We start from the raw sequence: 25353 nt of genomic DNA, 5'->3' as shown, positions 1-25353 counted from the left end.
AACTTGGAAAAAGCAAATATATTGCACCATACAGTGTCGTTCTTGAAATGTTAAGGCACTATGCTAATGCTTTGCTATCATTATAATTTAGCCTTATCAGATATGTCTCTTGTTTTTTTTTAAATACATAATAGCAGAAAATTTTTTATTTCATATTTTATATTACGACTAATAGTTTAATTTTAACAAATTAAAAAAACGAGATTATAAAGAAATATTTTTATTTGTGAATCTTTATCCGCGATAACTTCTTCGACACTTAAAACTGTCAATTATCAAGTGCCAAACACTTGATGTTTTTTTGTCTTATGCTAACTCCAAGTTCCAACTGTCATCTGTCACTATGACACTATCTAGGCAGTAGAGACTACTTGAGACTAGAGTGTCTGTGTAGAAATCGACTTGCAACTTTGAGCAAACGTCTCCACAAAGTTGTAGTATGAATAAAAATGTGTATAAAATATTTGACGAAATAACTATTTGAAAGACTTAAAATTAAATAGTGTCGTGTCATCGATTTTAACATTTAAAGGAGAGTTATCCTCCATTCAAGAATTTGAAGTAAGAAATTCCAAGAAATAATGTAAGTACATTTTCTTTTACAACATTTAGTTACTTAGTTGTAATGCATAAAGATGTGCGTATTACCTTGCTCTGCAATTAATTGAAGTTACTTTATTGTATGATCATAAGGATGACATAACTTAGTGTCAAAAATTACCTCGAAGTACCTTTTACATTTCCATATCTTTTACATAATCAACGTTTCATGCCTTCTTAAATAAACTTACAGCAATGGATGTGACTTTTTATGCCAATTTCATATATAATACTTTAGAATGCTTATACTCATCCTATCCTTTTAAGTGTTACAATTAAATAAAAAAAAAAATAGGTACATAAACTGGTCCAGAGACCTTAACCAAAGAAAGCAAGCATCTCATGAGTTATTCATACTTTGTGTGTGGTTTATTATCTACTATCAGACTATCTTAGATTTTAAAATTGAAGTGGATTAAAGTAAACATAAAGTGAACCTGTTCTGACATTAACAACAGTATTCATAATTTTTCCGGTTGTATTTGATATATTCCCGGTAAAAACTAATTTTGGAATTAACCTGAAACTCCAGTGCAATAATTATTTCCATAATAATCCAGATTATATAGAAAACCAAGTCATTGAAGGTAAGCAATTTACATTAGTTCCATTTAAAATGAACCAACTACATTCAACAAACATTTCTTAAAAAAAATTATACTGTACTTAATATTTAGTAGTATTTTTAGGTAATATTTTCTTTTTATTTTTTATTATTACACATCACTAAACTGAAAACAAACAAAAATTAAAACAAATTTGCTTTATATTTTCAGAACCTGTGGATGAACAATGCAATGAAACACTATCTCCATTAGCTACTAAGTCGAAAATATTGATATGCAAATGGCAGAAGTTTTGAAGAATATTTTTAAAACTAACCTTACACACCATGAAAAAACAGGACAAAATATCCAAAAAGCATAACTTATCATCTGCGGCCATAACTTATCAAATGCACATGCAGCCTGCTGTTTTACAGAAAACCATATTTTAAAGATATACTATATTACGATATACAGTGTAATGATTAATTTGAAGAAAGTCCTACCCAGATATTGATACACTTAAATTTCAATGTCATAATTATCTTACAATAACGAATTCTGTTCTGAACACAATTCCTAAATTGATTCAGTACAATCTTTAAAATGGATTGATACTCAATATATATGTCTATAAGACACTGAACGAATGATGCTAACATGATGGGTAAGCCCTGGAACTGTATACAAAGAAACTAATTAACAGAGTAACAGAAACTCGAATATTTTATTAAGTTTCGAATATTTACATGTAAAATAAGTTGTTTGAGAGGTGACTACCAAAACGAGAAATTAACCAACCTCTTGCAGTGTTTATGATTCATTGTTTTGTTTAATAAATTTCTTAAATCAAAACATTCAAGATGAAGTTTCATTTAAAAAAAAAAAAACATTAGTCCTGCTCAGAATCGCAAAAAATTATAACAATATATTAATAAGGCATTGCTTTACCCTTAGATGGCCACACCTAAAATGAAGGTAAACATGCAGACCATTCTTCTTATAACAAAATTATAACCCTGATTTTTATTTTGATCTCATCCATTACAAGAAACTATGATTTGTGACTCTTCATTTTTTTATATTTGTGCTTTATATATACTTGGACTGGCAAAAAGGCCACCTGATGGTTAGTGCTTTAACAGTATGGGATCTATTTTACAGCTGGCCTATGAGCTATCACTCAGTAGAGCAGGCTATAGTGCTTTACTTGGTGGTAGGACTTTGTGCAAGTCTGGGTAGGTTCCACCCACTCATCAGATATTCTACCGCCAAACAGCAGTACTCTGTATTGTTGTGTTCCATTTTAAAGTGTGAGTTAGCCAGTGCAACTACAGGCACAAGAAACATAACATCTCAGTTTCCAAGGTTGGCGCATTGGCGGTGTAAGTAATGGTTAATATTTCTAACAGTGCCATTGTCTATGGGCGGTGGTGACCATTTACCATCAGCTGGCCCATTTGCACTCCACTTAACGATATCATAAAAAGTGCATTGCCATTCATTTAATATTGTTGTTATTAAAGTAATGAAGAAGTTGTCCGCGTCGTCCGCGGCTTCGCTTGCGTTTTAGGGTTTCGTCTACACGTGTTAGGCACAAAAAGTAGCCTATCTTCTTTCTTGGGCTTCGAGTTGCTTCACACCAAATTTCATCAAATACAATCTGTTTTGGTCGTGAATGAGCAACAGATAAACAGACGTTAGACTAAAGCATTTTTAATATTACTACAGATTATATTATCTTCAAAATTAAACAGCATTCTCCTTCACCTTAGTCATATTTGAAAATCACAGTTATTTATGTGTTAATTGATATTACTATATTTAAGACTTATTATATAAGGAAAAATAGTTACTAGAAACAGGAATATACTGTCACAGAAAAACCCATTTTAATTTTATTTTGTAATTATTTTAATTAATGGTGTAACATTAATAACCTATATCAAATAATCCAATTTGGTTATATCCTTCAATTGAAAAGTTAGGAAAATATTATAAGGAATCGTGATCATATCTGACGTAACATTAATCCTATTTGTGTAATTCATATTCTTTTAAAATTACTATGCTTACTTTATGAGCTCCGGTTTGAAGTGAACCATTGTGATTGATAACGTTCTTTTGATTAGTAGGGGTCGATTTGAAGTTACAGAACAGTAGCAATTGTGTAGAAGATATATGTTAACAATGTTTTTAACATTCAAATGTGTACCCTACAAAAACAAATATGCATTATTCCCAAATTCTCATAATCTGATGGAACAGAAGTTAGATACGGCCAGAAACTCTAGAAACTTTAGTCGCAAGCAGGGCCAACGGCTTTTCATGCTTTCCAAAGCAAGAGAATACGTGGTTGATCATCATTATCAATTACAAACAGCGTGCAGAGCTAGAGTTTATGTAACCACCGAGACCAAATTTAGAGAAGGACCAAGGCTATAACCCCGGACCCCGGACCCCGGACCCTGGACCCTCTTGTGGGGACAAGAGAGGGGCATTATTTTTATAAATAGGGACAACATTTATAAAAATAATTAAAATAGTAAGTAGGAGCATAGCAAAGCATAAAATATTTATAAAGAGTAATCATTTTTTTTTTACCCAATTGTCTTAAAATATGATACGTACGTTATGTAGTATGTAATTTAATGTTAAAAAAAATCTGATTATAACTTTATTAAAATGGTAGTAAAGTAAAATTAAACTTTAAAAAAAAACTGATACAATCGCGAGTCGCGATTTCTTGGAGCGGGAACCCGGTATGATACTCAGTAGCCTTGATACATTAAGTGGGGGACAGCATTCGTTCTGATTGGCTGTGCGAACTTACGGCGAATTTTATGCCAGTGACGAAAGCAAGCGGTGCCGCGACAGCCGCCTCGCGTTTGACGATTAAATTTACGAGTTTGTCACTTTCTCTTAAATTGAATTAGAAGCCTGTTTTATTATTGTTACGTCATTTGATAGGTAAGTCGAACACGTGATCTACTTTAATATTGCGTTACATGTTACTATGTCTGAGAATATATAAACAATTATTAAGTGTTTAAAATAAGGTATGTAAATAATGATTCGCTTGTGTAGTTTCCGGATAAATTTCCATTGAAAAATATTCGAATTGCGTAATGTGGAAGATCTAGAATAAGATTAAACAAACAATTAAAAAGGAATTTAAGAAATATATGCATACATTTAATTGGTATAATAAACAAATCATCTTACAAACCTTCGTATTATTTATGTGCATATTAAAAGAATATTATCCTAACATTTATTTATATCGACCTAATTCATTTATAAATACTTTTTTTTCGTATAACGTTTCATTATGTATGATGCACAATCAGGATGATCTTCACTTCTTGGTGAAGTTTCACTTACGAAACCAGTATGGATATCTTGGATTGGATGATCTCGTTAACATTAACTGATATTCTAGTCATTAAGATACGTATAACTTTTAAACATTCGTTTACCTTGCTAGCCTTTTGGCTAAAATTGAAAAGGACCTTAGGAAACACTCAATGCTCGTGTGCTTAATTTTATTTTATAATTATGTTCGATGTTTAGGCATAATATCGTGTAAAAAGAGGTGCATCGTGGGTCACTAGGTTAGAACAAAGAACGTTATATATTATATTACAGATAATTAAAAACGAAAAAAAATTAACAACGTTTGAGAATAATTCGATGAAAGGAAATAAAGATATTTTTAAAAATTTCGTATGAATAAAAATGTTAGTACTAAAATATGTAGTTTAAATAATATTATTTATTTATTTGTTTGTGTATAGGGTTACCTATACACAAAATATAGAAAGAGATATTTATAATAGATATAAAATAGAGAGAAGGGAAGCATAACGCTTTTTCCTTGCGTGACGATTGTTGCCAGTTCACTCTACTGTAAGCCGCGTAAAGCATTCTTTTCTCAAACCGCTCTAAAGAAAAGTGGTTTTAGACCACCTGTAAGATATTTACAGGATGACATTTAAACAATTAAACATTTATATAGTTTTATTTTTTACACAGCATTCGATGTACAAAAAATTTGCACAGCAATTGCATAAAGATAACTGAACAGTAAAAAGTTTATAAATACGCTATATGATATGCGCTTTTTATTTGTATTAATGAACGAAGATAGAATCATGTTTATAAAATTGTAATTATCAATTTAAAAACATCTACTAAAATTAACTATAAATATACACGTATCATTCAAAGTGGGCATATTTCTTAATGTCGATTGATGGTTTGAAAGGATGTGGATGTGTAATAGATATTACCTGAAATGTGCAAATTTATCCCTGAAAAAATATAATTCAACAAATATTTAATATTCATGAATAGTTTAAACGAATTAATGTTGTTGGAAATAATATTGTATAGTCCGCATCATAATTAAATTTTAGCTATGTTTAATTATGTTCATTGATCGCTTTAGACGCACTAAGAAGACAAATTTATCTTTTTTTTTTTTAATTATATTATCCATATTATAATAGGCAAAGACAACACTGTTGAGTACATTTTCTCCTCTGTTGTTAATTGACGAGTTATAGTGTTATCAATAAAAAAAACGAAACATAAGAGTATAAAGGTATTATGTTTCTCGAAAATATCATGTATATGATCGTACGTCGCAGTCATGAAATAATTTAAAACAATATTGAACATCAACTAACACAATTTATGTTAGATTTTGATACTATTCCTTAGATATTTCCAACGCTCGCACACTGATGGAAACGTAACTTTGTTGTATTACATTTTATAACTGTAGGTTAGATTTAGACCTACTTACCAACAAGCTTGTTGCAATTGAAGATTTTCTCATAGGGTCGACTCCTTTTTGGTTGAAAAGAAAAGGAAAAGCGCATGCTTTGAAGCAATTAATATCGTCAGTGGAAAATATGTCAGTGGATCCTTTCTCAAAGTAGACTCGATAACGCAGAACGTACATTACATGGCGAGTCTTTATAAAAAACGTTGCAGTTAAAACTGGTTTCCATGGTACTCATGTAGAAATATATAGATCTTATGTAGAAATATATAGATCTTATGTCTACGCCTATAAGAGTTATATTAGAGTGAAACCGCAGAGCTTTATAAAGACCTTCGCACGTACATTCACACTCGATTGCATATTCCGTTTTTATTCTCGTCAATACGTCTCAGTGTGGATTTTAAACGCAAATGTTTTATTCAAGCTTATCCAAGATACCTTATGGAAACATTTTGCTTTGGCTGTATTAAATATTTATGAGTTAAAATGCAGTATGCATTCAGTCAAGAGGAAACTAATACTATAACTATACATAGATGTAACTATATAAAAAAGTTAACGCTCAAATTCGAAACTTTTCTCTCTAAGTTGTAAATAAAGTATGATTATAAACTTCGATTCTTGTATCAATATTGATTTTTTCACAAAAATACAGAAACTATCAAACTTGTTGCTAGCCTTTTGGCTGAAATGGAAAAGGAGTGTTTTAGTTTTAATATATAACTATACAGATGTTGCAGCAATCTACAATTTATGAAATCCATCATAAAAATTTCACCAATTTCTATTAAGTATTTTTCAAAGTATAAACTATTATTGTTTAATGTATACTAGCAAATCACTTTTATTTCTAAAACGGCGCCATCTATGGGCTTCAAACTTTGTTATTGTTTTAATTTTTCCTTTAACTAAAAATATTATAAATATGTAATTAAGTCCATAGATTAGATCCCTAAATATAGACTGGAACAACTGAACCTCACCTATTAGATCCTAATATATAATATGAGTTTATGACGCATCGTTTCGGCAGCATAAATATATCCTGTGATTATGACTGCAATCGGTCGTACAATAGTTGTAACCTACCTACCAACTATTATTTATTGCAAATATATAAAAATAAACGTAAACTGTTTTAAAGATAAAACACGGCATCTGTTTATCAATTAGATAATCCAACAAACGTATTCTTCTTATTATTTGAATACATGCAATTATTATTATTATTAATAACCCATTTCTTACCACTTCTTTACAACAAAATTGAAATTAAATGATGATTAAATAATGCAAGCTTATTAGTTTTCATTTTCACGGATATCATAGTGAATTGAACGATTGTTCGTATCAAAATAGCGTAACTACCGTAAGTCGGTTTTCAATATTTTATGATCGAATGTAATTAGTCTGTTTCCGTGGACGATTCAAAAAATGTCACCTAGGGGCAGCAGTATTCCATATTGACAAGAGTTTATTTTATTTTAAGAGGTTCGTTTTTGGTTCCGAAATAAGCTTTTATAATCTAGCGGGTATTTTTTGAATCTTCAGGGGAAACAGGCAATAAAAGCGAATATTTATTTCTTATACGATTTTGTCTTAATATTATATTTTCATATCTTTCTTATAAGGGTGGAAGTGAATCAATCTGAAAAAGAACCAAAGAACTTTTATACTGCATTTTATAATAAATAATATGTTTAATAATAATTTATAACAATTTGAATGTAATCGCTGAATTAACACTCCTTATCAAATACCAGGAAAGTAATTAATTGCTATAACCAAGGTTGATAGGTTGGAGTTCAGTGCCGGGCATCTTTTATGGTTTGCGGACAGTCCCAATTAATTAATCTCTTGCAATAAAAGCTCTTAGACTATTTGGTTTTTTTAATTATCTTATAAGGATTCTTGCAAATAATTTACTTGCGGGAGAATCGTCCGTAGCCATTGGCTTTGAAAGAAGTAGATTTTATTAACTTAATAACTTATATTCCATGTCTTGGGGCGCCTAAAAATAACTTAATCTTTACTCCTTGTTTCTGTAATATCACGAGGTCCTTAACCATTCAAATTTGATCACAACAATTGATTGGTTGATGTTTGGTAATATATTAACATGATTTGCTCTTACCTACCCTATAAATTATCTGCAAAAATATTTAGCATATTTAGCCGATGTGACCCATTGTTTTATGATTGTGGTCTTAAAACCGAGCAACCACTAATGACTTTCTATTTGTGTTTAATTACATACAAACGAGAAAAAAAATTATTAACAAAATGTTACATTTTTTACTCATAACTCACACACATGCTAAAAGTTTCCTGTATATAGGATGATTGATGATATATATAAATGGGATTCATACTATGCAAAGCGATACATACGTATATGTAACGCTATAGAATGGTCAAGGTAATTTAGTTGCAGTCTTGTAAACCTCAATGGAATACTACAGCTAGTAAAGCCACGAGCTGATAATCCTTGACATAATATAGATTAAACTCGTAATCTATATTTGGATTTTTTTTTCTATGCTAGCAACTATTTTTTGTCATGTGAGAAAATATTAATTGATTACTAATTACAGTCAATAATTATAGTGTCATATACGGGACTGGGAAAGGGTTAATTATATTACATAGGGACAGTGAAAAAATATTAAATTTTATATTAACCGCATTATACTTGTAAATAAAATATTATTTTATTTACAAGTATAATAGTCTTAAGTAGTCGCTTTTTATTTAAGAATAGCACAATAACATACTCTACTATATACATTTGATAATGAATTGTATCGATCCATTATTTAAATTAGTTTTTACATTTTATATAAATAAATTTAAATATATTATTTATAATTGTTTATTATGTATACGTGTAACAAAATATCCAAATCATTACATGGCATATTGATGTTATTAATATAGATCAGAAGTTTTTTTTTAAAGCGTTATATACAATAAAACGTGCCACCTGATCCTTGGTGGTCATCACTCATAACTGCCTATAAACAATGTCTCCGTAAGAAATTTAACATTTCCTTACATCGCCGATGTGCTGCCAAACTTAGAAACTGAGTGTTGTCTCTTGTGTCTGTAGTTACACTGACTTAATCATCCTTTAAACCGAAACACAGAAATCCTGAGAATTGCTGCTTGACAGTAGAATATAATATGATGAGTGGCCTTGCAAACAGCCCTACCAAATAAACTCTTTGCTTAGTCCAGTACATGTGAACTGATACGGTATCACTTTCTCGTTCGATATTTAAATAAGGGTTAACCGTATGTGGATAATTCACATAACCTAAATTGTAGAGCGTAAAAAATTAAAATGTTTATAGTCCCAATTTTGGTATCATGACGTAGAGTGATAACCCTAAGTTATTGCGAAAAACATACATATTCTTACCCCTTTTTTGAGGTGGCGGAGAAACCTCATAAGTTATAAAGTTTATCAGTTCTTTATGATTATAACACTTAAATTGAAACCTTTATAAAGTATAAGCTATACCGGTGCGATGACGGCTCTTTATAACAATAAACATAAAATTTTTAATAAATACATATTTTATGTTATCTATACAGCATACATTTAGAACAGGTTTCAACGGAGTCGTGACGATAGTTGATCTTCCAGTTTAACCGTTCCCACTAAAATATGACGACACTAGATTAAACTAACTTACGCAATACAAAATATATTTTGTTTTGACAAATACAGATAATGTCTGATATAAAGCTATATTAAAAAACAAACTACAGAAATTCAACTTTAAAACACATAAACATTGATATTAGTGTTTCAATGATTATATGTCACGGACACAAATTATGACAAGTTATAAGACGACTTACTTAAAACTGATTAATTAACCAATGTATCAAACACTTAGTTATCGTGTTTTTAAATCCTAAACGATATTTTTGTTTCTATTTTAAAACGCTTCAACTGTTAAATTAATTATTTTACAATTGTAGCTCAGTAATGTATTTTTAACTCGTACTTTGTACTTGTAAACGTTCTTATAACAACGATTAAATTATAGTATTTAGCTTTAATTTATTTATGTTTTATGTGCGTGGTATTTTTTCTTTAATATTTTTAAAAGGATCGTTAATATACATATAAAATTTCCGCATAAATATTAAATTTTTATCGTTTTACCCAAGAATCCGTGAACGATACACAAATAACACAATTCAAATATACAATACGAAATATGTTATCTTTTTGAATAATTCGTGTCATGTTTGTAATCTAGCGTAGCATATATATTTTTGTGTGTAGGTTTTCACATAAATCTGTCAAAAAATGTTTTTTTTTTTTTTCTATTTCACCATTTTGGTTTTATTTCGAATTGTGATTCACTGCAGGGTTATTCCGGATTACGTGACGTATCAAAAGGCAGAATACGTGAAACAGTTGCGATTACGAAAAAAATAAATAAAATAAGGAACTTATAATTAAAAATATCCTAGTTCGACCTTGCCGTGAATTATCATCAGATTTTGACAAAACCCCTTATTTTTGTAAGCTTTTAACATCTCGTGTTTGTGTGTATCAAATCGTTCATTTTGTATCAAACATTTTACGACATCAAAAATCAATACCCGTCTTTTAAAATTGAACTGAAGTTAAAAAATTCTAAACTAAATGACAACACGTAAAGAAACACTAAACATTCCAAGAAACAGTTAAGAACAAGCGCCTCATTAAATATATAAAATAATCTTGTGGCCTGTTAGACTTATAATTAAACCGGTTATTTTATTGCCATTTTTACAATCCAATTTATAAAATACGAATGATCCTGAACTTAACATTATTAAACTCAAATTTCTCACTCTTTGGAAGAACTTCAAAAAAAGGGCTTAGACATCGTGTACATACTATACACACATATTGGTATATTCTTTACTGTTTCGTGTTAAGCTTCAGTTAGGAAGACGATATTTGAAGTGTCCAATGATATCGAAAATTACACTGCACGATATCAAATGCCTACGTGCAAATTGCGAACAAGTCTCTTTATTTAGCGCATTTAGAGTGATGACTAATTCCGTTGCAGTGGTAATTGGTGTTTCACTCAAGTAATTATTGAGAATTAATAATAAATTTAAGAAACTCTTCGTTTCAAAAGTACCTATACAATTTTCGTACGCATAGACCGTACAAAGTAATGTTAATATCAATGACAATTTCAAGGTTAATAATTACTTTATCATTGACATAAACGATTAACATAAATTCTTATTTTATATTGTTTTTTTTTTTAATCTGGCATCTATGCATTTGGCGCTCATTGGGTATAGTCACTTGTCTGTGTCTTTGGTGTTATAATTTAATTATTTGATTAATATGTGAGATATGATAGATGTTCCAGGCGCGGTCCGAGAGAGTCAAAGCAATTGAAATTTCAGAATAACATATTTAATTCACTTGTTTTTGTGATGTTATGCTATGTATTGTAATTAAAATCATGTCAATTAATATTCTTATTAAAAATATAAACAATGTGTTTAGATCTGGATCCGCATTACCGAAACCTTATAAATTTTTATATGTTTCATACTTTAAAAATAAGCAAGTGGTCGTTTATAACCCAACTTACGAGATAATTTTTCAAAATTATTTTCACACTGCTTATCTATCCTACATAAGTAACTTCTTTGTAAAATTGTATGCTTCCAAACCCACTCGCTGCTTACGCTGTGAGTGTACGTCAATCCTTCAGTGCCATATTTTATTATTACGATACACACATATAGACAGCAATGTTAAGAACTTTTAATATTTAAATTTTCCAAAATTATGACAAATGTTAAGACATTACAGCAGCATCCAAATGATAAGGTTATACTTATATAAATAGCTTTGATAATCTTAAACAATAACTGGCTATCAGGAATTCGCATTCATTCAATAACTAGAGGCAATAATAATCTTATAGCGAGCCTGACAATGACAGACGATGTCCTGTTAACAAACAAGTGTCTATTGTTCTCGAATTCATGATAACGAACAATACGAATGGCTTACAAATCATTACGATTAAAGCGCGATTAGGGCCAGTTAAATTATTGGCTGAAATAAAGTAATTAAGGCTCTAATATTCTAACAACATTTAGTTTTAATTGTCGTATGGCCAGTGCAGGCTGAATAGGTACAAATCAGCCTACAAATCCAGATTCCTAAGATCAACCCTTGTGGTGAATAAGACTGGCACACGAGAATAAAAACGTGCAAACAAAAAAAAAGACTACAATTAAAATTGAAATCCCGGAAGTTCGATTGTGATGCTGCCTGAAAACATAAACATGTGGCCACATGAACTACTAAAAATACGGACAACACGGCAAAGTTACGATTATTCAAAATGTATTAATATGTATTCGCGAAGATTTTATTTGTAAGCTGTAGCTTAATTTGCATTATTTTTACACAATATTTGACGGATAGGAAGACTTAAACAGAGCACCACTTTGTTTTAGAAGCTTAATCAATATTACTAATAAATAAAAATATTGGTTTTATTACTTTAAACGAATAGGTTGTAACATATGTTCGATATTTTCTACTTTTCCCAGTTATCGGGTATATAATATGCGACCCATCCGGACACGCTTAGTTTATTAGTAAAGAAAATAATGTGATATGAATATAATTTACACTATATAGCACTCAGGAACGATATAGCTTTCTACTATCAGTGAAAACATTTTTAGAATTATATCATTAGTTCCAGAGATTATCCCCTGCATACATAATAAAAAATTAACCTGTTCATAATATTAGTATAGAAGTATAATAGATAATCTTTTAAGTTAAAAAATATATAAAATATTATTTTGAAATATAGTTAAACAGTCACTAATGACTGATTTAAGCTCACGGCACCCAAGGCCCTTCTTCATCCAGGGTGAAGAGAATGTAGAAAACCTAGGCGTTGCACGTGGGGGGGGGGGGGGGATCTGGCCGTTGATGTTTAAGTCATGGACCATAGCTGAAGCATATTATAGAATTTATTTTAAGATAGGCAAATATTGGGTCACCTCATGGTATACATACCTTCAAGAAGCATAAACCATTATTATTATATAGAATTATTAATTTATGATAGTGAAGGGTCTTCCGTAAAACTACTTATTATATTATTATTAATAGTACAAATTGACATATTGACGTTACAAGCGTGAATTTCATGTTTTTGCATCTACACTGATACTATAAATGCGTAACTATCTCTATCTGCTACCTCTTCAAGCTTAAACCGCCGAACCGATTTAGATAAAGTTATATATGGCTATACTTAGTACCGGGTAAGTACATAGGCAACTTTTTTTAATTCACTCCCCGATGGATGAAAATCGGAGTGGCGGTTTGTGTGCTATACATAGTTTTATAAATTTCGCACGGGTAAAGCCACAAGTTCAGCTATAAGTTAAAAATGCTGTCCATATTTTAACTTAAAATATACAAATGAAACTTATATAAGTAATAACTAACTAATTTATTAATGATGAAAATGAATGCAAGGAAATCATAGAATATCGTCCAAAAATATGATGAAAATTGTGAATTTTAACAAGTGATAAATACTAGTGAGGTACGTATGAAACAGTAGGCGGCGTAAACTCAATATTTAAAGACGTTGACACGAAAAACTACAAAACGCCGTAAAGCAATACTTATAGACTGGTATTTTAATTTATTGTAAAAAATACGCTATGTACATGTCAAAAGGATATTTAACGAAGATGAGTTATCGTATTGACTATTTTTCTAACAAGATAACGAGTACCTACCCACGTTAAAAGACAACGTTTAGATAAATGACCCAATTTAGTGAGATAACATTATATTTCAAAAGATATTATCTATCTATTATCTATACGTGTTTTCCTATACGTCATAGATAACTTAGGTAGTATCCTCGTAAATACCCCTTGTTTACTTGACTTGACTGTACGTGTATGTACCACAAACTTGCCAAACAGCAATACTGAGTATTATTGTTTTTCTGGGTGAGTGAGCCAATGTTACTACAGGCGCAATATACATAGTCCCCAAGGCTCATATACATATAAGGAATGGTTAATATTTTTGCCCGAGAAAAATACGAATTGTTATATGTGTTAGCCGTCCTTCATTTATCGATAGTAATTGAAAATAACCTTTACCGTCACACCAAGTCATGATGACAAGGCGAAATAAGTCAGACTTAAAACGAACTTAGTTATCAATTAAGTCGTGACGTCAATAATCGTGGACTTCCATGTAGTTCTTCCCGATAGGTCGTGATATATGTATATTAATGTTGTTCGGCAGAGCCTTTTTTGCTCGAGAAACTGCTGTGGTCCCTTGTGACAGTATATTAGTAACTGTAGGCGCAATACTTTCTTGGTTCTCAAGTTGGTGACGCATTGACGATTTAGTGGATAGTTAAAATGTTTTACAGTGCCTTCTTCTTAGGGCGGTGGTGTCAAGTTACCATTAGGTGGCACATTTGCCAGTCTACTTATAAATAAAAAAATCGAATGAATCCCAAAGAAATTGTTCTTATTATTATAACAAGATTCCATTGAAATAGCCAAGACAAGCTTCTGACAAGATGTGTCTATAAGGGGACAGGTTTTATAACCGGGAAACTGTGGCATTCAACAATTCAATCTATTGTGCAGATAATAAAGCATACTATCTTATAATTATATACGCAAGATCTATAGCGTTATTTAAATATTTTATTACAAGTAGTTCATCTTTGCATAGTATTACAATATTTGTCATTCCGTAACGATAACAACACCTATGCTTCTGTTATTTGTTATCTTACAAAAAATACAACTTTGAATATTTATCATATTTAAATTTAAGTTTTCATTTGATATAATATATATATATATATATATATTAAAGTTTGTATTTGTTCATCGCACTGTAGGGTCTGATACTTTATAATCATTCTGAGACAGATTGTAAATTGTAAGAAAATGGTGATCGGAGCATTTAATCTGTACCAATATTATAAATGCCTAAATTATAAAGCAAGCTTGAGCTAAAGGGAAGGACATAAACTACTTCTTTATAACTAACCCCCTAAAATGCAAGCGAAATCGCAGGCGACTAATTTCTAATAAAACGTATCCGATACTTTCGTTTAGAATAGTGTTTTTTATCATTTTTCGACGGCTTACAACAGGTAAGTTACGTTTAGTATAAACTAACGGACCTTGTTATTATTCTTAACTTTTATATATAAATCCTTAACATATAAAACCTTTTATGAAGCACTCAGTGCAAAAAAACTGGAACTTCATTAGGATTCCCATCAACAAGCATTTAAATATTCTGATAACAGTCGAGTAAACCGCACGAACGACTCACTTTTAAAAGCTTTTATGAATTGTGATTGTAACTAGAACCAATGTGTTTTTTCAAAGCAAAAATGTTAGCGAAATTTAAGTAACGGCCCAGTGGCTGTACAACACGTCAATATTCAAACCCGACCCAGCACCACGTAGTTGTCATGGACTTAATTTATGGTTACGAAGAATTATATAATCGTTTTCGTGCTCGGCGATAAAGGAGAACATCGTCAGGAAATGCACGTGTCAATTGAAATTACGACACATGTGTATCCACTAACCCACAACACGTAGTAGCAAGTTCCTCTCTACTCGAGAAGTTTGGAATGACGTTGGAGGTGACGACGCCCTTCTCCAACAGTGGAACATTCATTGACTGTTATTTTTACGTATAAAATAAATAAGTAAAACATGAAATAGTTATTTTTTTTTTAGTAAAACCACAGAATCCTTACAGATTGTAACTCCTAAATTATTAGATAATAGCTTAAAGATAAATTACTGATAAATTTACTAAATACATTCTTATCGTCATTTATCGCTACGTGACATCGTCCACGATCGGTTCGAAAACAAAGCGGAATTGCTTATCAATTTTAAACCTTATCCGATTGACATAAAGATACAATTATCGCCAAAATAATTCGCCAAAGGTAATTTAATTAGGGTCGTATTAATAAAATAAAAATTTTATAAGTTCTCTTTAAGTCTGGCTTCGAGTCCAGCCAGACATAATATTAGCTTAGCTGTACATATAATGTACAAAGTGTTTTAGTTTAGTAAATATTGTGATATTAGTTTTTATTAATTAGGAATTAAATATATTAAACAAAAGTGAGTTTATTTTGTCGGTATTTTATACGCGTAAAAGTAAAGTATTCCATCAATGCTTACAAACATGACATAACTGAATGCTTTATTCTTATGTTACACTAAGTTATTTTTTACGGATTATTTGACGTTCGCCTTCGGTTTTTATTCGAGTTAACACGTCGAAGTTAATAGTGAATCCGGAATAGTTCATACTTGTTAACTTATGTCTTAACGCGAATATATTGCTTTCAGGGTATAACATTGTTATTTATATATCATAATGGTATAAAAAAAACTACATGTAGTCCAAACCAAAAAATACCGTCTCAATATTATCGAGGATGTTAAGAATAATGTCTTCGTAATTTTTATTTAGCTGTATGGTATAATGTATATACATATATATTGATACATATCTTCTTTGTTTTAGTGTATGCATCCAGGATGTGTCCAATATGGCCACTACATCTAATAATTTTATACATAGTGGCAATTTGTCCTATGTGGGTGCTGTGCCAAGCAGCACCGAACTACCTCGCTAAATTCCTGTCGGAAACGGTGGAGATTCACATGGGCGAATATTATTACGTCAACGTTACTGTCACAGGTAAGGAAATATACTTTAATTAGTCATAAAAAAAAAAACATTTTTTCTTAATTAAAACTTTAGCCAGACAATTTAATGAACAAAAAAATAATCTTCTGTTTTTTTAACTAATTGTATGTTTACTTATTTACGCAAGAACACGATATAAATTTAATGATATATAACATGCAATCATTCTTAAATTTAATAATAATTATTTGTTTAAAAATTTAATTAAAATTCATTGAACATTTATAAACGGAGGAAAAACATGATTAAAACCTTAGAAACAAGTTCTAGTTGTTTTTAATAATAATATTGTATGTTTGTTACGTAAATACGCAACCTACCCGTGGTATTACAATGTCTGAGTCTATTAATTAAAAAAAAACGATAGATATATTTGTGCTTTATTTTATTCAAACTAAGTTTATTTTTTATTATTCATTTTGAATATTTTATTGTTTATAATATCTGGCTCAGCTTCCATAAATATACTTAGTCGTTATCATACGCAGTTTATCATCAATATCGAAAATCACTCTGTATAAATTATGGATCAATTTATATATTTTTATATGTAAACACCAACAAATTTAATAGTATACTTTCGGAATACCTTGATTTGCGGAAATTGTAGAAAAAAGTGTACACCTTATTTATTACATAGACAAAGGAATAGATAAGTAAACCTTACATATTTCATGCGACTTGCTCTGCTATGTTATTCACAAAACCGTTCTTATTTGGAATGTTTTTATTTTACTTCCAAAGTTCTCGGTTACAACCGACCGATATTCAACACACCATTTTTTCACGAATACATAATAAACGCTATAGATTATTTATTCAAGATCTCCAAAAACCAATGACATCCCGTCAATTCAATGTCAAAGTTCTTTATTTGTCTTTACTCCTCCTGTTATTGGAATACCTCTATTCCTTTTAATCAAAACAATTATTCTCATACTATCTAAGTAATGCAATACTAAAGATAATGAGTGTTATAAAATAAAACTATTGTGAACAAACAATTTTTTGGCATATTTCTAGTGGTGAATAATGATCTTTGCCTTTTGTAAAAAAAAAAAAAACTGAATACCATAATGTGAACCAAATCGTAATCCAGCTTTATTTGCGCGTTATTAATAATATGAATTGTGTTTTTACAGGATCAGATCTGCAAGTAGGTGATAAATTATCGCTAGTTACGGAAAATGAACATATAGCGTCAGGAAAATGGAATTCAACGTATCTCCTCACAGATTTAGATGTTAATAAGGGTAGTTTTTATGGCAGATTGAGGGTGGATGGACATTTTCTTGGTAAGTAGAATTATTAATTATCTTTACGAAATACAAAATGTATTTCGTAAAGACTTCAGTTTCCATCACAATGCCAGCTGACTTGTCAAATTAAATAGTGCAATTGGAACAGTTCGTACTACTTAACTGTGACTACTTGTAGAATAGTTCCAGACTGCTTCATTTTTTGCATTAGATAAATCTTTGATAGTATATAAAGATAGTGTTATAAACTATATAACTTCAGGCAAAGAACACTAACAAAAATATAACGTTATAAAGAATTTAAAGCATTAAAATTTTGATCGAGAAAATTCAACTGAGAGCCTTGAAATAAAATCATGTCGATTCAAAATATAAATAAGAAATACAAAGGCACAGCAAATACGCCTGTGAAGATTTTCCCCACCGACTACGTTCTAAGCCGAGGTGCGATCTCATAGGAGACACCCTCAGGACGAACGTCACTCTCGAGCTCGAAAAGGCTCAAATTTCAAACGGCTGAGTCTAGTACTCGCCCTAACGTCTACGGTGACGTTGTAAAGGCCAGTAGGGCCAACAGCACTACTACAAACGCGATACAAAACAAAAGCCTGTGGAGATTGTTAGTTTAATTAAAACGGATATGTATACAATTTTAAGGTTGGTGCCGACTGTAGGCAAACTAGCAGGAGTTTATATACAGATATATTTATATTATTCTTATTATATAATATTATAATTGCGAAATGTAATCGGGCTGATATTAATTTATTTTTAAATGATATTCACAATATTCGATAAAAATTATTTGCTTGATTATTATACTTTGCATTCGTTTATCGGTTATTATCGTTTACCCACATGACCTTTAATGTGGATTAAATATTTATACACAATTAAATTTACATTTTAAACAAGCGATGAATCTTATGAATTCGAATTTAGCATCAAATTTTATCAGTGTTACCTCGGAGAGCGATAGAGATTTTATTAAGTATAAAAGCATTGTTGCCAAAAAGAGATGCGTATACATATATATATCTTAATACATGAAAAAAAAACGCTACCATGTTATTTACTTTGTATATAGAATTTTATGGAGAGGCGAATTCATTACTGCATCTAGGTTCAATGATCTTGATGTCTGTCCTTTCACACTCAACAAGTACGTTACCCAAGTAGACTCACAATCACTTTCATCGCCGTCTCGTTGATTTAGCGAATATCTTGTAATAGTGCAGGTGCAAAGGTTTTTGGGATCAAATCCCGGGTAATTATTTAATGGGTTTGCTTGAAACGGAGTCGGCAGTTTCAAAGTCTGTTTTGACACTTCCAAAAATTGGTTGAAACATAGTCTGCAGTGCATTGTCTGAGTATAAACTTACGTGGTTCGAAAAGTAAGTAAAACCGTTCGTTCTGCGCATGAACTCTTCCCAGTCGTGTACGATTTCCTAATCGGATTTTAGGAATGGAGAAAAAGAAAAAAGCAAAATAAATACACTACATAATATGTCCCGCGCATTTGGGCCTTATAAGCCGTGTCCGAAAGTTTTAAGGACAAAGTTGAAATCATTTTATAAGATTTAATTTAATTTAAACTCTGATCGTAATGTTGGTTCTACCTAAGATTAATCCCTTTCTCTTTTCTAAAGACTTCGTAATATGTTTGTGGATTTAAAGTAAAAAATAAAACCTATAAAACTATATTGTATTAAGTACACCAAAAATAGTATATAGGATATTTTTTTAATGTTTTTTTTTCTTTTTTTTTCAGGTCGAACAGAATTAGTTGTAGAAGCAAATCGTGGTACTGCACAGTATATCGCAAATGGCACTCTACCAATTACGGTGACTAGGCCACAGCGAGTTATAGATACAATATTCACAACCAGTGTTGCTGTATTTGTAAGTTCATTTTTAAATGTTTTTTGTAGGATAAATATGGCTTAATACACCAGCCATATTTTGCCACCAAATACCAATTTATATTGTATTGCAGCTTCATCGTTAAGCTATGTATTTATTTATTATTTGTAAAAAACTAACTCGTGTTATCCACGAGTATAAAATACTTAATACTTAACTTAAGTATAGCCTGTTACATAATCATATAAATTTATATAATAACAAAGTTAGTTTTAAGTTATATAAAAGTTATCGAAGCAATGGCCATTTTTTTTCAGGTTTCATTGATCTTCATTAACTTTGGATGCGCGATGCACTGGCCCACTGTTAAGGGCGTGCTGAAGAGACCCATCGGTCCAGCCATCGGTATGTGTGGACAGTTCATCTTTATGCCTCTGGTAAGATTTTTTTAACTTTTACTTATTCAACTCCTTTATTACTGTTAAGTAAACTTTATTTATTTGTTGGGTAGAATATATTCAAACCTTTGTCTCTTGTTGATTTATTACCTAGTATATAAGGGCGCAGACTTCAAGGTTCTGGATTGAAAAAGCTATTGTGTTTTTCTCAAGGAAAATCCCAGTATCAGTGCACGTAAAACAGTTGCTCGTGCGCCTGAATACCTTCAGGTCGTTTGAATAGTAAAATGAATCTATTCCGGTGGTCACTTGATCACAGGTGTTGATGATGATCTTATTCACGTGACAAGATTATAAGAATCAACTGGGCTATTGTGTTAACCCCGTTTACTATATTCTAGAGAGGATGGTAGAAATGCCTACAAGGCGTAAGTCAGAAGCGTGTTTTGTCAATAGTATTATAACCCTAATAAGGAAGTTAAATATTTATAGTTGATCACCTATAAGTTGTGTTAATTTTTTTCCGCAGATATCATTCGGTCTCGGTTTTCTTATATTCCCGAACTCGCCCGCTATGCGATTAGGAATGTTTTTCACGGGCGTATCGCCCGGTGGCGGAGCGTCGAATATATGGACATTTATATTGGGAGGAAATCTTAATTTATCGCTGGCCATGACCACCATATCTACCCTGGCCTCCTTCGGTAGGTTTAATTTATTTATATTCGAATTGACTGATTAAAAAAAAATACAATTATATTTTATTTTATTTTGTAATGTTTTTGCAGCATTCATGCCAGCCTGGCTGTTCTCTCTCGGACAAGTTGTATTCGCAAATGCGAGCATCGTGGTGCCATACGTTCGTATAGCTACGTTCGTCGCCGGCCTCATTATCCCCTTAATGATCGGCTTGGCCATGCAGAAGCTCACGCCAAGAGTGGCAGCGTTCATGGTCCGGATCCTCAAAGGATTTTCGACCACACTTCTCTTGTTCATCATCATATTCGCAATAGTGACGAATTTGTACATTTTTGAACTGTTCTCTTGGGAGGTTAGTAATAAATTATTGATGAGATTTGTACGTAATGTACTATCACATCAGAATCTAAAAAGAAATCTCAACAATCGTTATAATTGCAGATAGTAGTGGCGGGTATGTGCATCCCATGGCTGGGCTACGCTGTGGGCTACGTGGGTGCACGCTTGCTGCGACAGTCGCACGAAGACGCACTCGCCATTTCTGTCGAAATCGGTATCCAGAACACCGGTATCGCCATCTTCCTGCTGCGATACGCGCTGCCACAGCCGGAGGCCGACCTCACCACGGGTGAGCAGAATAAACTTAATAGCAAACTTGAGCCGAGATAACCCGCGTAGATAGCTTCATTACGATGATTTCTCCTGCGTCTGGACGGAACCTTCTTAACCGATTACGAACTCAAATCCGGTTAGACGTCAATGAGTCATACATGCTTCATTTTTATTTATTCATTACGTTCTCGGCGGTAAAAGGAACGTCGGCTTCAGTTGGGTGAATAAATCATGTTTTGGAAGAAATTCTACCATATTCTATCTACACGGAGTATACATAGTACTTTATGGAGTAGCGAGAGCAAAGGAATATTTAAGGCCACAATATATCACATAGGCTTTACACGCTAGGTCGTTTATAGGCCGTTTAAAGACCAAAATATTATTTTTGCAATTTCTGAACAATGTTTTGTCTCCCGAAATTACTTTAAATTATTTTGCACTTACAAAATAAACGCATACTGTCCATAATATGTATATCCTTTATAACATAAATTTTTGACCAAAAATTTAAATTAGTATATTTTGCTTTTTCAGTGGTACCAGTGTCAGTAGCGATCATGACACCTGTACCAAATACCATCGTATACATAATACAGAAGATTATGTCCTGGTATGTATAAAACTATATTAAATAAAGAGTGAAGTTGATGTGTTGTTGTGAATTCTAAACGAAATGCTAAGAGATTTATTGCAAAGAATATATTTAGTGTTTCTTAAAATAAGATTCAAGTGGTTGACACGCTTTCCCGAGGGATTCATTGATTCATTAATTCGATTGATTGGGTTTTTGTTCTGGGATCATTTTTATGTTTTGAGTACAGGGTTTACTGTTACCCTTGCTCTTTAGTGCACAAAAAATGTGTTAATTAAGAATTATTGACTTTACTCGACGACATAAGGAATATTATATGACCTGAAAATCTTATGATGGAAGTTTTATCAAACTCATTAAAAAAAAAATCTTTTTTTTATTTTATATAATATCTTCTACGTAAAACCGTTTTTCACATTATTGTATATGGTAATACAAAAAAAAATAGGTAAAATGCACAAATAATGCACTTATTAAAAGTACAGAATGGGTTAATGTTATGTGTGGGTTAGTCCAATCCTGAAATTATGCGGTATTCAAAAGTTTTTAAGACTAAATTTTCTATTTTCCATACCATGTCATCATTCCCATACGCGCCATAGCAGGGGATGTAAGCGTACGTATTCAATATCATAAAGGGGTGGTGGTCGCTTGGGATGTTGTCAATGCATGTGATATTAAACATGAGAAATGTGTATACTCTGTATTTTCAATGTCAGAACTTTTAACTCTAGTTTCTAAATGGTCATTGGTCAATAGCAACCGATGACGCAAGGCGACCAATGAGCGTTCGGTAATTTGTTTTATTAAACAATCTTAAATTTATTAATAGATAACGCAATTCTTTTACTCACTATTGAAGTAATAAATTTCACGATATTCATTTATGTAATTAAAATTAATTGACTTGAATGTTGTTATTTGAGTCCCTTCTCCATTTTATTATGAACAAATATATATTTTCAATGGATTTAAGATTGACATAGAATTATTCATTTTATACCATATAATACCTCTCTTTGCTTAACCAGTATAAGTATACAAGTACTTTTTTACCTTCCTATTTAAAATAATTTGAACTAGATTATAAGATTCTAGGTAAAATAAATTACACTATTTCTCATGTTCGAATTACAAATGGCTCGCTTTAAGCAATTTTTATGGTGAAGTTACTACTGCTGTAGAGAATAAGACTATCGTTAGGATGATATTATTTTTTATTTTATTTTATCAATTATAATTTGAAGTTCAATATATTTTTAATCGCCTGTCTTTGGTTTTATTTCTCTATACAGCATATAAACAAAGTTTTCTTTTAAAATTAAATTTCAGCTTTGTAAATAGCTAAATTATATTTAATAAATATATAATAACCATGAAATTTATATCCACAGCGTCAGAAACAGAAATGCCCACAAAAAAATCTTGGAGGACGACCTCAAACCAGTTTCCGAGGCCCCTGAGCCCGGCGTCATCTCTACCATTGATGTCAAATAAACAGGTCTCAATGCTTTAGGACTTTAGAAGAAGGTTTAGTTTAACTACCTACTAAAACAATTTAGAATACGAGAAGTTTTATTCATAATGAAATATTTTATTATTTATTTTATTTTGAAAACTACCTGAAAGTTAGTGGTCACCACAGCCCATAGACATGGCGGTGTAAGAAATATTAACGGATCCTTACTTCGCCAAGGCAGCAATATCAGAAACTGTGATGTTATATCCCTTGTGCCTGTATATCCTGTTCAAGTTAGCTTGATCTTTTTGACAGACGGGCTAGTCATGAGAAACAGAAAATATAACATATGTAACAGTCGATGGAACGATGGAATGCGTAAATCAAATTAGAATTCAATTTTATTTAACTTGTTTTTCTAAAAAGAGTTATAACAGCTAAAGAGCCACCAACTAAAAGGACCCCCGTTCGTACCAATGACTTAACAATGATCTTTAATAAGATTCTTTGTAATCGATATTTGTAGCAGTTACTGCCTGTTATTCGCGTCACTACCGTCCGACCGATGTAACATTGTACAAGCGTCTATTATTTTCAGTGTTTCTAGTTAAATTTTACTTTGAATCAATAATATATAACAGAAAATGACTAAAAACACTTGTATCTACTTTTGTATTATATGTCATCATTGCAAAGTTATGTCGATCAGAAAAATTTGCATCTGTCAAAAAGATCAAGCTATCTTGTAGAGTATAATTAATTATTAGCTTCAATAATTTAGTTATTTGGTATGTATATATGTACCAAATAACTCAATTATTCAAGCTATCAAATATATTTATCTATTATATGTATAATATTAATGAACTATTTTTATTTATTTATATATTTTGTAAATAATGTTGATACTTCTTGAAGCTATAAATTGCACTGCACATATAAATTGGAATATTATGGGAAACATATTTTTTTGTAATGTTATAATATTCTTTTTTATTCAATGTTATATTAATTTTGGGGTTGCAATATTCGAAAACAAAACCATAAAATAATATCTGCAAACTTGATAGATTTATTTAAAATACGTTGTAATGTTTAATTCAATGTACGTCATATAAGTGCGTCAATTGCGTGTATTTAAATACGGAACCTTACATTTTTTAACGCATTAACATAGTCTAATTTATTGACTGAACATTATTCAGTTATTTAACGTCAATCCATTTGTTTTTTCATATATATTTTATTTTGTTCATAGGAGGAGAATTGGTCATCTTCTTCGTAAGCTCACCGTATACCAGTTATTACGTTGCAATAGAATCTACAATTATTACCAACAAAATCTTCACGTTTAATCAGCCATAGACCAAAATATATCAATATTTTTTATGATTGATATATTGATGCATTCTTCGATTTTGTAGGGATTTATTATTTTAAAGGTTTTTGTCTAACTATAAAAAAGTTGTCTGTGGTGCTGCTGTTTTTCTTTTATACAATTATATTAATTTTAATGGAGAAACTAATTGATTATGAATGAGTAAAAATGTTTTGAAATATTTTATATGAAATTTAAGAACAAATTTTTGATAACTTTTTTTTTTAATATATGCGTTTCGTATACATTATATTTGATAACGCATTTACAAAAACATACTTACTTTACATATCGTAGCAAGGCCTTCATATGTTTTGGCTCAGTATTGTCTATGGACTAAAAAAAG

General features: G+C 31.0%; 1 protein-coding gene and 1 long non-coding RNA gene across 7 annotated transcripts; one reads left to right on the top strand and one right to left on the bottom strand.

Annotated features, from left to right (window-relative positions):
- Positions 1-359: 359 nt before the first annotated feature.
- Positions 360-25021, top strand: LOC125073146 (ileal sodium/bile acid cotransporter-like). Of its 6 annotated transcripts, none has more exons than XM_047683856.1 (12): positions 360-583; positions 16559-16735; positions 17887-18039; positions 19775-19905; positions 20184-20303; positions 20794-20968; positions 21053-21315; positions 21405-21591; positions 22113-22188; positions 22773-22786; positions 23565-23671; positions 24888-24982. In XM_047683856.1, the coding sequence occupies exons 2-12, from the start codon at positions 16573-16575 to the stop codon at positions 24912-24914; spliced, it is 1416 nt and encodes a 471-aa protein (XP_047539812.1). In that variant the 5' UTR covers positions 360-583; positions 16559-16572; the 3' UTR covers positions 24915-24982. The 6 variants fall into 6 exon arrangements, with proteins under 6 accessions (XP_047539812.1, XP_047539813.1, XP_047539814.1 ...); XM_047683857.1 differs by lacking the exon at positions 360-583 and adding an exon at positions 3971-4115 and having other exon boundaries at positions 22776-22786; XM_047683858.1 differs by lacking the exon at positions 360-583 and adding an exon at positions 3972-4115 and having other exon boundaries at positions 23565-23700; positions 24888-25021.
- Positions 3314-6337, bottom strand: LOC125073147. Its single transcript, XR_007120028.1, has 3 exons — positions 6268-6337; positions 5956-6126; positions 3314-3361 (listed from the first exon to the last, which is right to left on the bottom strand). It is a non-coding gene; the product is annotated as an uncharacterized LOC125073147 (long non-coding RNA).
- Positions 25022-25353: the final 332 nt, after the last annotated feature.

The sequence above is a fragment of the Vanessa atalanta genome, chromosome 23 (assembly GCF_905147765.1).
Source record: "Vanessa atalanta chromosome 23, ilVanAtal1.2, whole genome shotgun sequence".
NCBI classification, from domain to species: Eukaryota; Metazoa; Arthropoda; class Insecta; order Lepidoptera; family Nymphalidae; genus Vanessa; species Vanessa atalanta.
This window is presented reverse-complemented; position numbering and strand designations above follow the sequence as displayed.